General features: G+C 37.9%; 1 protein-coding gene across 9 annotated transcripts in view; it reads left to right on the top strand.

The window, feature by feature from the left end:
• The first annotated feature begins 215 nt into the window (after positions 1 to 215).
• LOC130540499 (uncharacterized) overlaps positions 216 to 16,117 on the top strand; it is a 152,010-nt gene continuing 136,108 nt past the window's right edge. For 3 of the 9 annotated variants that reach the window (XM_057298769.1, XM_057298770.1, XM_057298768.1), the window contains exons 1-2: positions 216 to 547; positions 3,738 to 3,790. In XM_057298769.1, the coding sequence (XP_057154752.1) occupies positions 269 to 547; positions 3,738 to 3,790 (332 nt within the window). In that variant the 5' untranslated portion in view covers positions 216 to 268. Of the gene's footprint in view, positions 565 to 3,737; positions 3,791 to 4,983; positions 7,540 to 8,047; positions 13,590 to 13,627; positions 15,404 to 16,117 lie in introns of those variants that run through there. The other 6 variants (XM_057298766.1, XM_057298767.1, XM_057298765.1 and 3 more) reach the window with 4 other exon arrangements.

The following is a 16,117-nucleotide window of genomic DNA, read 5'->3' as shown; positions in this document are numbered from 1 at the left end:
CGAGGCGCTGCCCCACGCGCTCCGGCCGCCGGCTGCGGGCGCGGCTGGGCGGGGAGCCGAGGCGGCCGCTCCCGCACTCGCTCGCTCGCTCGCTGGCGCTCCCTCCTCGTCTCGCTCGCACTCACAGGCACACACCCCGCGTCTCCAGCAGCTGCCGCTCGGCCTCACGCACTCACCTGCATTTCCTTAACGAGCCACTTGATGGCTGCCAGCGGCGTGGGCCCCGCTCCGGCGGGCGGGAGCCGGGGCGGGGAGAACGCGGCGCGGGATGCTCCGAGCGCCCGCTGGGGAGAGAAGCGGCGGCGGCGGCGGCGCTGCGGGCGCGCCAGATGGGGCGGGAGGAGGGGAGACCCGGCACCCACCGGCCCAGAGCTGCCCGACGCGGCTTGGGCGGACCCCGCCGCCCGGGTGCCTGGGCACGATTCCAGGGATCCAGGGTGAAGCGGTTCGCGCGGGAACAGGAGGATATGTCAGGCACAGGCTATTCCCCATCACTATAGCCACAGAGGACTGGTCCAGATGCGGATCCCGATCTGTGCTTCTTCAGGTGTTCGCGTGCTTTCGGTTATTATTATTATTATTATTTTCCGAGGGAGGCTGTCGGTAACACCTAAGGGGTGGTGGGTGTTAATAGGTGGGGGACGTAGATTTGATTTGCAATGGAATCGATGCTTATGAAGAGCAGACTTAGGGAGGTGAAGGGCAGGGGCACAGGGGTTGCTTGGCGGAGGGGGTGTACTTCAGCTGAGCTGGATGGAGTTTTCAGTCGGGGCGCTTGGCAGTCTGGCTGGGCTTGAGGGAGTGATAGAGCTCTGCCAAGGTGGTAGCTGAGAAGGGAAAACCTGTACAAGAGTTGCTGAGAATATGCCTCGCTGCAGAGGAGAGGACATGGATGCAGGGAGCGGATTCTTCCCCACCTCCTCCTTACCCCAAGGTAGAGTGGGGTATCAGAGTGCATCAGATGTGGTGTACCACAGACTCGGGAGACAGGGGAGGAGGAACTGAGACCCCCAGCGAAACTAGAAATAAGGTTTGGAGCTGGAGGGAGAAGAAGGGGCAGGATGAGAGAAAAACAGCAGGAAGCTTTTTGTCACTTTACCATCTTTCATGTCTCATCAGAGCATACAGCTATAGGCAACAAATGCTCTGTCTCTTGATAAACAGAGAGCAATGTCACCACGTCGGTGCGTTTTCTAAAAAGCCAAAATAATTATCCTGTTTGTAATATGCAACACAGAGCATTCCAGGTACCATCTGGTCAAAGGTTCTGTAAGCACTGTAGAAGAAAACAAATAAAAAAAGAACAACGAAAAAACAGTTATCCATCTACTTTCCTTATGTGTCAATGATCTAATCGCAGAAATGTCACTTTCTCCCGAAGAGAAATAAAGCTTAGTCAATACAGGTGAAATTTTCCCCAGGGTCCCTTCACCTTTTTCTTTTCATGCCTTCTCCATTGCTTGCTATGTCCCTTTGCTCTTTAAAAGGGACCCTTCTCCTGAACCCATGCGCTGCCAGGTTCCCTGCTCAGCCTCCCTAAAGCCACGGAGCTTACCCATCCAAGAAGGTTCCCATGCACAAACAGTCATCATCACTTAAAAAGGTTCTTGGAAATGACAAGATATGAACGAAAAAAAATTACACCATATGTGCAAGTGTGTGTGCATGTGTACATCTTTTTGTAATTATACAAAGCACTTGCCCCTCTTATGGTGCTGTCTGCCCAAGATGATGATGACTGACTCATATTCTCTCTCTCTCCCTCCCTCCTTCTCCCTTTCTGCACAAATACACACCACTCACTCCTGTCTCAGTTCCTTCCTGTCAGTGTTCAATAATGGTTTTACGTGAACTTTCTGTTAGGCAGCCTCTGACTACCAAGGGCGAGTTGGAGCGGATTGGTAGGAGGGAGGCTGGTCTCAATGATGCCGCTCTGTTTCCTGCCATCCCTCAGTCATTACATACACTACTGTACTTAATGCCAAGTGGCAGCAGAAATGATTTCCTCTCTTGCTAGTCACAATAATATATTTGTCCTCCCTCGGAAACACATGTAATTAATAATAAAAGAAATAATGCATCTTGAAACCATGGGAAGAGCAGATGGAGGCTGATGTGGTTGTGTTAGTCACCTTTTCTGTTGTTGTTGTTGCAAAGACAACGTGACCACCTCTCCCTTTCTACTGCTTCTGGTGGGTTAAGCAAAGCATTTGGCCCTTTTACTGTATTCTCTTTTCCATCTTTCCCTTGACAATAGTTTGTGTGTTTTAAATAAAGATTTCATTCTGCCAACCCGCAGGAAGCTTTTAACAAGATGCAGCTGAGCGTGTCGATATCTTATATCTTTTTACTGCTGCATGGGGGTGTTCAGCAACTTGAAACTCTTCTCTACTTCAGCTCAAGGCTGGCATCCTACAGAGACAGTGCTCCCTGGGGCTGATTTGCTCTTGCTCCTGTACAACTATCCTTTGGTGTCCTCTGGAAAACAAAGAATATTTTAAACAATGGAAGAACCAGTGTTATACTCAATCCCCTTCCTCCTACCTCCTCCCCACATAATAATATCACAAATGTTCAATGGATTAGCTTATTGTAGAGATTTTATTATTAATTACATCTGAGAATTGGATTGAGATATCTTACTTGAAGGTGATTGCACCAAGCTTAAGGAGTTAAGAAAATTTTATTATCTAACTACCTATCTACACTTCCTGTAACATTATAATTTATTTCTCCTTCTTCAATAAAAAGGCAGATGCAAATGTCCACTTTAAGTTATTGCCATATATTTACTCTTAAAAATCAGTAACCTATCTGAATTGGTTGTTGTCAGTGGACCATGTGTTTAAAACAACCATAACAAATGTAAGATAAAAATAACCAAAAAGGGACAGTGAAATTGGGCCAACAAAGCATGGTCCTGAATATCAGTTGCTTTGCGGTTCCCTTTATTTTAACACATTTCTTTATTTATCAAATCTACATTTAGCTTTGTTATATATAGGCTTATAATTAATTTTAACAGCCTGCTGTAAGTAGAAGAAATCTCAAAATTTACATTTGTATTTTGGATTTTTGAGGGAAATAAGTAATTTCCTTCCTGACTCAGTTTTTAAATTAGAATTTACAATACATAAATAGCAACTACACAGCAATAATTTCCTGTTCTAGTATGTTATTTAAATGTTTTGAGAGCATCATGAGGAAATTTCCTAATTATACAGCACTCCATATTGTGGAATTGAATAAAGAGATAATTCCATATTGTGGAATTGAATAAAGAGATAATTCCATAGTGTGGAATGGAATAAAGAGATAAAAGGGTAATAAGGAAGCCAGGGAGAGCAAGTAACCTGTTGGAAAGGAGACAAGGATCTAGGAGGTGTTCGAAGCCCAATCTGTAGGTAGGTTGGATTTGTCAGCAGTAGACTCTCACACTTTGACTATTGTTTGTTTGTTTGCTTTGCCTCAGTCTGCAGTAATGGTGTTCACTTAATTTATTCTCCCTTTTCTCCACTTTTCCTTCTAAAGTTATGCCACTTGGCAGAAACTACAAGTAGAAACAATTTTATATTGATAACATAAAATCATGCAGAAAACCATGTACTTAATGAATCAAACTGCTCATACTTATTTCATGTGGGAAAAGATAATCTCCTACTCTTTAACTTTTATTTAGTCAATGGAAGTACAATTTCAATTGACTAAATGGGTATAATTTACCCAATTTCTTATAGATGGTTGGATACCAAGAAAGCTGCTCAGGAAACCTTACAACACAATGGAAAAAGTGAGTTGACTATATAATTATTCAATGAGTTGTCCATATAATTATCCAATTTAAGGAGTCTTAATGAAGTCATATTTGAGATGGTTGTAGGTACAAGGTATAGATGTCATTCCACTGAAATCATGATGTAGCTAATGCTAAATTACACAAAATCTAAAGGCTTCAGGTTTTGACATAATGTACACATTTATTTTCTCACTTATTGTGCTGGTAGTTTTCTATCCCGACCCCTCTATTTAATCCCAACCTCAGTTCCCTCATGTGCTCTTTTCTGTGCTCTATGGGTTAATCTTTAGGTATTGTACTAACCTGGTTTCCCTTGTCCCCTGGTTTCTGTTTGGGTTTTGTCAATGAGAGGCACCAGAAAGGGGCAGGAGGAGAGAAAAAGCAGGGCCATGTTTCCCCCATTTGCAGTATAACTTGGCACTGTGGTTCTTTCTGGCAGTGGCTACACAGTCTTTTCTTGTCACCACCTTTCCATAGCTCTACCTCATATTTTCCCCCAATATCCCCATTGTATCTGTTGCTCCTTCAGCTTTCCACTATGGCTAGCAATTAAAATAGCCAGTATCCCTCATGGGATCCCATAACACAACTACCCTTCTAGAAAGTATCCCTTATCGAAATTCTCTTTAAAATGATTCCTGATTGTGCCTTCCATTTCCTCCTGATACCCTGAATCATCCATTTCTGTTTTTTAAATTCATAGTATTCAAAGATATCATTTTTATTCAATTGTCCTAGGTTTAACAAATATATTGTCTAATGTAAAGAGAAGTGCCAAAACATTATTATTACTCAAAATGAAAATAACTGTAACATACCACAAGAAAATGTTTGATGGTACAGCTGTGATGGTAAAGTTCATGTGTCAACCTCAGTGGACTAAGAGATGCCCAGATAAATAGAGAAGCATTATTTCTGGGTAAGTCTGCAAAGGTGTATTTGGAAGACAGTAGTATTTGAATCAGTAGACTGAGTTAAGAAGATCATACTCACCAGTGTGGACAGGAATCATCTAATCCAGTAGGGGCCAGAATAGAACAAAAAGGCAGAGGAAAGGTGAATTCTCTCTCTTGCTCTCTCTATCTCACTCTATTTCTGTCTTTCTCTCTCCCTCCCTCTGTTACTCTCTACCTCTCCCCATCTTTCCTTGATCTGGGAAGCTGACACCCATTTTCTCTTGTGCTCAGACATTGGAGCTCCTGGTTAAGCCTTCAGACTCCAGGAGGCACACCATTGGGCTCCTCAAGTTCTCACCCCTTTGGTCTCAGACTGAGTTATATTACCAACTTCCCTGGTTCTCCACCTTGCAGATGGCAGATTGTGGAACTTCTTGGCCTCCATAGTTGCATGAAGCAATTCTCATATTAATTCACCACTTACATATCTATACATATTCTCTTGGTTCTGTTTCTCTGGAGAACCCTGACTTATACATGACCTACATATATAGCTAGATAACAATGTATTAATATTTTCCACAGAGGTGTCATGTCTCTGTATATTAAATGATCCAAGGCCAGGCGCAGTGGCTCACGCCTGTAATCCCAGCACCTTGGGAGGCCAAGGTGGGCAGAGGAGGTCAGGAGTTTGAGACCAGCCTGGCCAATATGGTGAAACACCTTCTCTACTAAAAAAATGTTAGCCGGGCATGGTGGCACACACCTGTAATCCCAGCTACTTGGGAGGCCGAGGAGGGAGAATTGCTAGAACCTGGGAGATGGAAGTTGCAGTGAGCCAAGATTACGCCACTGCACTCCAGCCTGGGTGACAGAGCGTGACACTGTCTCAATAAAAATAAAAATAAATGATACAGATTCATCAAAATTATAAAACTACCTCAGTTTTTAAAAAACATGTTTGTCACTGTTTTATGGTATCTGATTGCAAAATTACAATAATGATGGCTAGTATTTATTAGTTGATGAAACACAACCATAATTTGTAAGGTATAGTAATTCCCATCAACTTTAGAAACTGAATTAGCAATCAAAACTATATATATCCATTCTTTTAATTATTTTTAAAAGCCTGTAATAAGGATGTTAAAGGTAAAGCTAAGTTTTCAGTAATAACCCTAAAATAACTGCATTATGCATATCCTTTGGAAAGAAAGAGAGCAATGAGGGATGGATTTAAAAAATTCAATCTACCAAGTTATTTTATGCAAATAGTTTTTAAAATAACACCATATAAATTAACAAAGATCAGGGCAAGTTCCTTAATCAAAGTAAAATATTAAATATAATTTTAAAGAGAAAATTTAATAGTTCCTATGAGTTTTTTGCCTATTTTGACCTTAAAAATTAATAAACAGTTATCACATTCAAGATCTTACCTATACATATCTACTTAAGACACTAAATTTTGCTTCTTCTGATACTGAGTAATGTTGCATTTTCTTTTATAAATGAGACATAAGGATGATAGCAACCACACATGCACACTCCAGAGATTGTTCTAACTTCCCTCCACCCCTGTTTTTGAAACAGGGTCTTGCTCTGTTGCCCAGCCTGTATCACAATCTCAGCTCACTGCAACCACCTCTCGAAGTCAAGCAATTATCCCACCTCAGCCTCCTAAGAAGCTGGGACCACAGGCGAGAGCCACCACACCTGGCTTATTGTTTTTGCATGTTTAGAAGAGATGAGGTTTCGCCATGTTGCCCAGGCTGGTCTTGAACTCCTGAGCTCGAGCGATCTGCCACCCTCTGCATCCCAAAGTGTTAGGATTACAGGTGTGAGCTGCATGCCTGGCCTAACTTTTTCAGGTGTATTAACACTATGCCATCTAAATTTTGCATCTAACAAAACTCATTTTCAGAAAACAGGTTGATTGGAGGTCATGGAACGGTTAAATATTAGAGCTGAGACTTGTATCCAGGCAGTCTGGCTCCTGAGTCTCTGTGCTTAACCAATATTCAGTGTTATACAAATCGTTTTCTTAACTCTGTATGCCTTTTCTTTCCTAAGTTCAGAGGCTTCCGAAGAATTTAGCTGAAAGTGAGATATTCCTATTCAGTGAATGGAGACTATAGGGTAGAGCCGGTGCCAAAGGATAACTGTGGGACCGTCTCAGAGAACTAAGTTTCAATTTTTAAAGTGGGTCTTTTAATTTATGTTTCTATTTGAGTCATTTTGCATTTTATTTATTTTCATATGACCAATCATCTTGTGTTCCACATATCTAATGATATAATCAAAAATTATATAGAAAATAGTTAAATAAATTTATGATTTTTTCTAACTAAATTATTTACAAGTCTGTTCTATTACCATAATTTACTATATTTGCTGATTTTCCCTTTTGTAAAATTATTTTTATCTATTCACATTTTCTTATTTCCTACCTTCATCTATAAACAGGAGAAAAAAATTATGTAAAGCCAGTGCCGCTCTTTTATAATAAGGGGTCAACTTTCTGGAAACTCCATAAGATTTCCCCCTTTTTTAGTGAAGGACAATATGTTTTTCAGGTACTTACTCCTGACCTTTGGTTTATATGTAATGATATTTTGGCAGGAAAAAAATATAGTGGCCTTTATATATACCACAGGCTTTATGTACATTTTAAATATTTAAAATTGTAAAATGTTAAAAATGTAAGTAAAAGGAAAAAAGATGACAACCATATCATTATGAGACTATTATTTTTAGCATTCTAAACTTACAGATGATAAGCCAATTATACTATTTCTTTTTATGGAACGATATGTAAAGTAAATAAAAGTAACAAGTATATACACATCTTGTTTTTCATGTATCAATATTATAGCACAAAAGATGATTTGACCCAGCACCGTCAGTTTTAACCTCATTTTTACAGATGAAGCAACTAAATGCAGTGTGTGTGAAGTGTTCATTTTTATATGGCTAATGAGTGATTGAGGTCCTTCTATTTCCTGGAATCCTCTTATCTTATCATAACTTAAAGAATAGTACTAATTTTAAAACATATTACATGTAATGTATTTTTAAAGATATCTGTAGGAATATATGTGTCTTATTTAAATTTAGGAAATTTTTGTTCTTTAAATTACAATGTGTGTGTTTTCCTAAGCCCCCCTCTCATATTTTAAGAAAAAAAAAATTACCACATTAATGTTTTAAACAATTTAAAATAAGAAATTTTTAAAAAAGACTGCTATGTTCAGAAAAGGAAAGCATCAAGACTTCTCACAGGAAGTCTTCTAGAGAGGGTAGTAAAATGGTGTGCCTAGTGAGGAATCATCTTTTTTTGTTTTTTGTTTTACAGAGTCTCACTCTGTCACCCAGGCAGGAGGGCAGTGGCATGATGTTGGCTCACTGCAACTTCTACCACCCGGGTTCAAGCGATTCTCCTGCCTCAGCCTCCCGAGTAGCTGGGATTACACGCGCCTGCCACCGTGCCTGGATAATTTTTGTATTTTTAGTAGAGATGAGGTTTCACCATCTTGGTCAGGCTGGTCTTGAACTCCTGACCTTGTGATCCACCCTCCTCGGCCTCCCAAAGTCCTGGGATTACAGGTGTGAACCACCGCGCCCAGCCGAAGAGTCATCTTTACGAGTACTTTTCACTATCCCTAGGATTAATCAGACTACTTAGCAGAGTTTCATCTAAGCTATTAAAACATGAATATAATGTGGATATACAATATGAATATGAATGTGATAATGGGGAAAGGATATATTAATGCTAGTGTGTTCGCCCCAAAAATCTCCTACTGCATCAGGCCTCACTTTCTCAGACACACACATGCAAGCACACCCAGGCATCCACACTCAGAGCAAATGAGGTTACACTTTTCCTTGCTTAGCCTTTATGCTCCTATCCTGAGCTCTAAGGCTTTTGCTTCTGTTTCTCAGACTTCTGTTCCTTATACAGAAATAGACAAACATACACCACACTGGAGAAGTGGGAAGAAATCTGAATGGGTATGAAGAGATTCAGACCAGATATTTCTGGAAATACAGATTGGAAATATAAGATTTGAGGCAGTTATAGTCTCTTGAGCAACTACAAGATGTGGAAAAGTTGGAAAGAAAAGAAAAACACGGTGTGTTATAGAAGTGTCACTGAACCAGGAACTCAATATTTTTTTTGAAGGGTTCATTACTGAAGACTGGATTACATTTCTATTACTTTTTTGTTTTTAAATCTTTTGTCTATTTGGGTAATCAAAAGCTTTTACACCACACCTTAAAGAGCCTGGAATGTGGGGGGATTTTACACACACACATATACACCATTACACACTGGGACACACATAGTTTTCAAGCAAGCAAATATAGGTTACAAAGTTACATAGTTTATAAATTAATTTGAAAATATGATTATCCTGAAAAGATATCAGCATAATTTTAACATAGATTGGATATATGTTTTCATTTATATTAAATGCCATTGTTTTCTAATTATCACATTTTCTAAATAATATTTTACTTAGATGTGTTTTTTCTTAATGATAACACAAATACATTACTTAAATTGAAGTTTTAGTTAAATGATATTTTTTAAAATCCTTAGTGACAATTATGATACTGCTTCTGAAAATAAAATTTCTACATATTAATATTAATAAATGTAATCAAATAAATAAAACATTTTAAATTTAATTTCTTTCATATAAATATAAACTTTTTTCATTTTTACTCTAGTAGAAATGCAAAAATTATTATTGAAAGCAAAATTCTTTTAGAGGAGTTAAATCAGTGCTTCTTAACTATTTTTATTTCCAAAGGCTCCACCCTCAATCTCTGCTTAGTAAGTCCTATGCACACTCATGATACAAAAAAATTTAGATTATACTCATCCAGACAAAAGATATACCAGTTACATTTTCCATTCTTTCTTGCATTTCCATGTTACCAATAACAGGTGTCAGATAGATAAGATCAAAAGCAACACAGGCCTGTCATACGTTTGTTTAAAATACAACCTACGTGTCTTTTAGTGTTGTGGGAAGGAGGTACCAATTTTAGTGGATTTAACCAAACATATGTTGTGAAAGTGTATTAGTCAGTTCTCACAATGCTCTAAAGAAATACCTGAGACTGGGTAATTTATAAAGAAAGGAGATTTAATTGGCTCACAGTTATGAATGCTGTATAGGAAGCGTGATGCTGGCACCTGCTCAGCTTCTAGGGAGGCCTCAGAAAAATTACAATCACGGTGGAAAGTAAAGGGGAAACAGGCACATCTTACATGGCTGGAGCAGGAGCAAGAATGAGTGAGGGAGGTGCTACATACTTTTAAACAACCAGATCTCATGATAACTCACTCACGTACTATCATGAGAACCACATAGAAGAAATGATGCCAACTAATTTATGAGAACTCTGTCCCCGTGATTCAATGACCTCCCACTAGACCCAACCTCCAACACTGGGGATTACAATTCTACAAGAGATTTGGTGGGAATATAGATCCAGACAATATCATTCTGCCTCTGGCCCCTCAAAATTCATCCTTTCACATTGGAAGATACAATCATGCCTTCTCAACAATTCCCCAAATTCTTAATTCATTGCAGCATTAAGTCAAAACTCCAAAGTTGAAAGTATCATCTGAGAAAAGGCAAGTCCCTTCCACCTATGAGCATGTAAAATCAAAAACAAGTTAGTTACTTCCAAGATAAAATGGGGTTATAGGCATTGGGTAAATACTCCTGTTTCAAAAGGGAAAATTGGCCAAAAGAAAGAGACTACAGACCCCTCACAAGTCTGAAACTCAGCAGGGCAGTCATTAAATCTCAACACTCCAAAATAATCTCACTTGAATCCATGTCTCACATCCAGGGCACGTGGGTGCAAGCGATTGGCTCCGGCAGCTCCGCCCCTGTGGCTTTGCAAAGTTCAACCCCTGTAACTGCTCTTGTGGGCTTGTGTTGAGTGCTTGCAGCTTTTGCAGATTCAGGGTGCAAGCTGCTGTTAGCTCTACCATTCTGGGGTCTGGAGAATGGTGGCCCTCTTCTCAGGACTCCACTAGGCAATACCCCATTGGGGACTCTGCGTGGGGCCTCCGACCCTAGATTTTCCCTCTGCACTGCCTTAATAGAGGTTTTCTGAGAGGGCTTCACCCCTACAACAGGTTTCTGCCTGGGCATCCATGCCTTTCCATACATCTGAAATCTAGGTGGAGGCTCCCAAGCCACAACTCTTGCACTCTGTGCGCCGACAGGCTTAACACCATATGGAAGCTGCCAAGGCTTATGGCTTGCAGCCTCTGAAGCAGTGATCTGACTGCACGTGGGCACATTTTAGGACTGGCTAGAGCTGGAGTGGCTGGGACACAGGGAACAGTGTCTGGAGGCTGTGCAGAGTGGTGGGAAAACCATTCTTTTCTTCTAGACTTCTGGGTCTGTGATGGGTGGGCTGTCATGAATATCTCTGAAACGCCTTTGAGGCATTTTCCCCATTGTCTTAGATATTAGCACTAGGCTCCTTTTTATTTATGCAGCTAGCTTGAATTCCTTCACTAAAAATAGGCGTTTCTTTCCTACCACAGGCCCAGGCTACAAAGTTTCCAAACTTGAACACGCTACTTCCCTTTTATTCAGATTTAAATGATTTATTTGCTCACACATTTGAGCATAAGTTGTTAGAAGCAGCCAGGTAACAGTTTGAATGTTTTGCTGCTTACACATTTCTTCTGCCAGATACTCTAAATTGTCACTCTCAAGTTCAAATTTCCACAAATCCCTAGAGAGGAAGCACAATGCAGTACCAGAAATAAGCAGCATTGGTGCATGTTAAAACAAAGGAAACAGGGTTTCTCCTTTTTGTAGAAAGTGCTAGTTAATAAGTAAGAAAAGCAATGAAAATTTGTGGGTCCAGATATCAAAGTGCTTCTGAATAGCTGAATTCATACTGCAGAAAACTACAGTTGGTTGAATGCATTTCTCAAAATTATTTAAAGACTGAAACATGTTTCCTTATAATGTTAATTAAAATGCAACAGGTGTGTGTGTGTGTGTGTGTGTGTATCCATTCATCATTATGTTATATATGCAAAGAAAAAGACAGTATGTACTGTAAAATCTAGGGCTATATTAAACTTTTTGTGTCTGTATTTTCTAAAAGAAAATGATTTAATTATCAGAATTATGTTTTAAATAGATGCAAGTTTAAATTTTATTTGTAATACATTCTGAGAGTTGGTAAGTGTTTTTATTCTAAAATATTCACATTGTTTCCAGTAGAATCTATATAGAATTTAGGAGAGGTTAAATTAATTACTATATGCAAATGTTTGCACTAAGCCTACTTGCATAATACTTTCTCTATTTTTCACCATGCCTTCAACCCTACTGTATATATTACATAGCAAAAGATGGAAAAATGAGTGTTTCACCTTGTTTGAAAAATTTCACAAAATTAAATTTGGAAGAAAGTCTTTGTATATTTTTTAAGTATCTTCAGATCTTCCTTCTATAATAAAAATTATAAAGATTAGTTTAACTTCGTACATTATGTCTCTTTTCAGAAAAAGTGTTTTCAGTCTTAAAAGGAACAAAATGATAACTAAGTATTTCCAGAAATAAAATAGTACAAGAAGTTCAAATATGTGGACTTTGAATGTTTTTCATATGCATATTATTTTTCTAAATTTACTTAAATTAATCAGAATTGTGCTACTGGAATAACCTTCAAAATTTATAAGGTAATTTGTTTCAAATTGAGTGGCCCACTGAAATTTCAGGTTTTAACAATCCAAAATGAGAAGAGAATTCTAAAATATAAGAGGAATCACTTAATACTGAGTACATAAATGATGGAACACATTTAAACGTGTTTTTTTTTTAAATCATGTTATTGCTTAGTGTTCTTAAATCTCGTTATGGAGGTTGCAACCTATTGATTGTGTCTTATGAGATTTTATTAGGATATATGAAGAACCATCATATAACTTCTATGAATCACTCTATATTTCTTGAACTAAAGGTAATGATTTTCAAGCACAGAATGAGAACCAATCAACTCATAGCAAAATACTGATTACATAATGGATACATTATTTTCTTATATCAATGTGATGACAGCTTGATTTCTAGCTTGTTTTTGATAAACTACAGTGAGTAGAATTCTAACTGTAAAAATATGTTCCTATGACATATTTTCTAAACAAAAACAAGGTAAATGACAATAACAAATTTCATTTGTTTTAATTTTAAGTATTATAAGTCATTAAAAGGTAAGATGTTATAGATCAGTATTTTAAGAATGCAGTAGTTAACTTGAATAGTCATAACTTTCTGAAACACAAAAAGAGATAAAAATGGGTTAGGGGCTTGTTTGTCCTTGTAGTTAATCTGCATTGTATTACTTTATTTCATTTTTCCAGTTGAAATGAAAGTCTCTTAAGGAAGATGATGCTTTAGCAAAGGAATTTTGTGGGTTATTTTTTCCCCTTTTGAAGTTTTCAGTGGACGTAGCTTTTTGAGATAATTCTTTTCCCTGGTAGAGGATTCCCAAGATAAGGAACTGACTTTTCCTATTACAAGTACTAATTTCCTAAGTGGTTTTAGTGGTTTGAACATTTGTCCAGGACTAACAAGAAAGAAACCACCAGCATGTATCATATAGACCACCAAAGAGCCATCAGACTCAAGTGGCTTTCAGTCACCATCAATATCAGGTCTCTGAAAAATACAGTTTCACAATTTTTGCTTGTAAGTCTTTCTATCTTTCTGCCTGATATTACGTCCCCATATTTTAAGGTCTACATATAAAGATCTTACAATAAAATGTCAAAATAGTGAACCAAATATTTTAAGATTGAATAGTATCAACAGAGCTCTGTTCCACGACCTGCCTATTATCTGGCAAGTCTGAGTTTCTTGCTCCCGTTTTGCAGGTGAATCAGCAGAAGATAATTCACTTTTCTGCATTGAATTGTAAGTAGCAACTTTAGTAAGAATTACTTTTTTAAAAACAATTATGGAAGGCAATGAAATATAATGTTTATATGTGTGAACTAAAGGAGCCAAACTGCCTAGGTTCAAATCTTTGTTCCACTTGCCAGATGTTTAACTCTTGGTAAATAATTTGGTCTTTATGAGAGTATATTTCCTTAACTTTCCTTCCAGGTAACTTTTCTTCTCCATATAATCGGCATAATAAATGTTCCTGTTTCCTTCTCTATAAAAATGAGAATAAAAATAATATCGAATTCACAGGATTGTTGCTAGGAATGTGACATATAAAGAAATGATGACTGGTAGGCAGCATATGTGAACTAATTCTTGCTGTGGTAAAGAATACGGATGAACTATATTGCTCAGTTTCCCTTGCCAGACATTTCCTCTTTCATTGCTCCTCTTCTTTAAGTGTTCAAAGTAGGTAACATTTGGAGGGTCTGTCAAAACCACACCTCTGCCTTAAAACTACTCCTCACCAGCACTTCCCAATATAAGGACTCTATTGAAGAAAATACTCCTCACCAGCATTTCCTGCTAATGAACTCTATTGGCACCACCTACAACGTGATCACAGCTGATTATCTAGGAGGGGAAAGCTGATCTACGGGAAAACAGAACATCTTATTTGCTACATTTTGTGTTCTGAGGATTTGATTAAAGAGATCCAAAAAACATAGTCTAAAGGGCATGTGTTGTGGAACTCGGAAGTTTTGTGGATTTGGAGCAGGCAAACCTATTCAGCCATGTATTCACAGAAAAAAATTAACTGAAACAGGGAAGAGGAAGAAAGCACCTGGGAGACCAGGAGAGAAGAGAGTCCATGCAGTTATTGAGAGTGATGTCTCAGCCCCTGACTCTCTTTCTTTACCTCATTTAACCTTGTAAAAAGGCTGGCAAAAATCTGTCTTCTCAACGTGAATTTAAAGAAAGCTGTGCTCACCTAATAAATCTGAACTTGGATGAGTGATTTCTGTATCTTCCAACTAAATGATCTCTGCCTCAAACAGGTGTTTTTATATTGCAGAACTGTAAGCATATCATTATGTGAAAAACGCATTATGGGACAAGTACAAGCAAACTGTGGAGGATGAGAGGAGTTGATTCCAGGCCATGCCACACATTTCTGTGCTTAAAATGAACTTTTGAAGAACTTGTTTCTCTCATATTCACAATAGATATTTGGAAAGAAGCCAATAAACAGCGATTGTGAAGCAGAAAGAAAAAAAGTTTGCAGAAAATCTATACAAGTGTTTAGAAGGGACAATTTAAAACAGGTAGGCTTCTACAACAGCATGTTTAAGTAGTTGACAAGGTCGTTTCAGTTTACTCAGAGACTTGGAAGAGAAGGAGCCAAGGAAGTAGACAAAATGATAAGGATGACGATGATACCTGTATTTTAGTGAAAGCAGTAACATCATAGGAAGTCTGCAAAGCAAAATATAAAAAACTCAAAGGATTATTTTTAATAGATTTGAGGCAGAATACTAATTCTGCCTTAGACAAATGAATTTATCTCCCAACTTTCAGCCTTTTCACCCTAATAACAATGTTTATCATGTAGGATTGTTATGAAGATTAAAAATAAGGACTTTGTCCTCAAGAAGACCTGGGTTCCCATCCTGATTCATAATAAAGGCTCAACATTATTTTTTTCTTATAATGATTTTTATAATTGCTTCCAAATCACTGGGGTTTTTAATGAAAAGAGAAATGGATATCTAGCTTCAAAAAAACAAACACAGGGATTTTAGCCCAGAGTTTTACTACAATTATTCCTTATTTATTACAAAATTGTTTGAAATTATTATTCATTATTAAACTGTTTATAGTTTATCCACATAGTGGCTTGCATTTCTGAATAACACATCAGATATCGAGAGACATCAGACCTCTGTAACGGTTATTTGCTCACTTTTGTAATGGCCTATCTCTCAATCCTACATTGCACTTAAAACATAACTCCTTTTTTGCTCATAATATGAACACTTGCGGTATTTATTCCTTCAATTATAATAGGGACTCGTAATTTCTCAAATGAAATCTTAAATCCTTAGTGAATTCTTAAGTTAATTTATAAGGAATTTTATAACTTTCATGCTCTATAATGACTAGCATCTTGTGTGAGTCACTTAACCTCTCTAATATCAGTCTCCTCACCTGTAAGGTACGGTTAATAAAAACTAACCCTTATTATGGCACCAAGTTTTTGTGACAACTATATCTCACTGGTAGAATCCTGGGAAATATTTACAAACTCTACAAGGCCAGCTACCATCACAAAACAAACAACCACAGCTCAAAGTGGTAAGTTTTATCAAAAAGTCTATATATAATCAATCCTGTTTTTATAGTTTATATATTTTTCACCATTTCTCTGAATTCAGCCCTCTCTATTCACCATAAACCCATGTCCCAAAAGAGGAAGT

This window comes from Pan paniscus, chromosome 11, assembly GCF_029289425.2.
Source record: "Pan paniscus chromosome 11, NHGRI_mPanPan1-v2.0_pri, whole genome shotgun sequence".
NCBI lineage: Eukaryota > Metazoa > Chordata > Mammalia > Primates > Hominidae > Pan > Pan paniscus.
This window is presented reverse-complemented; position numbering and strand designations above follow the sequence as displayed.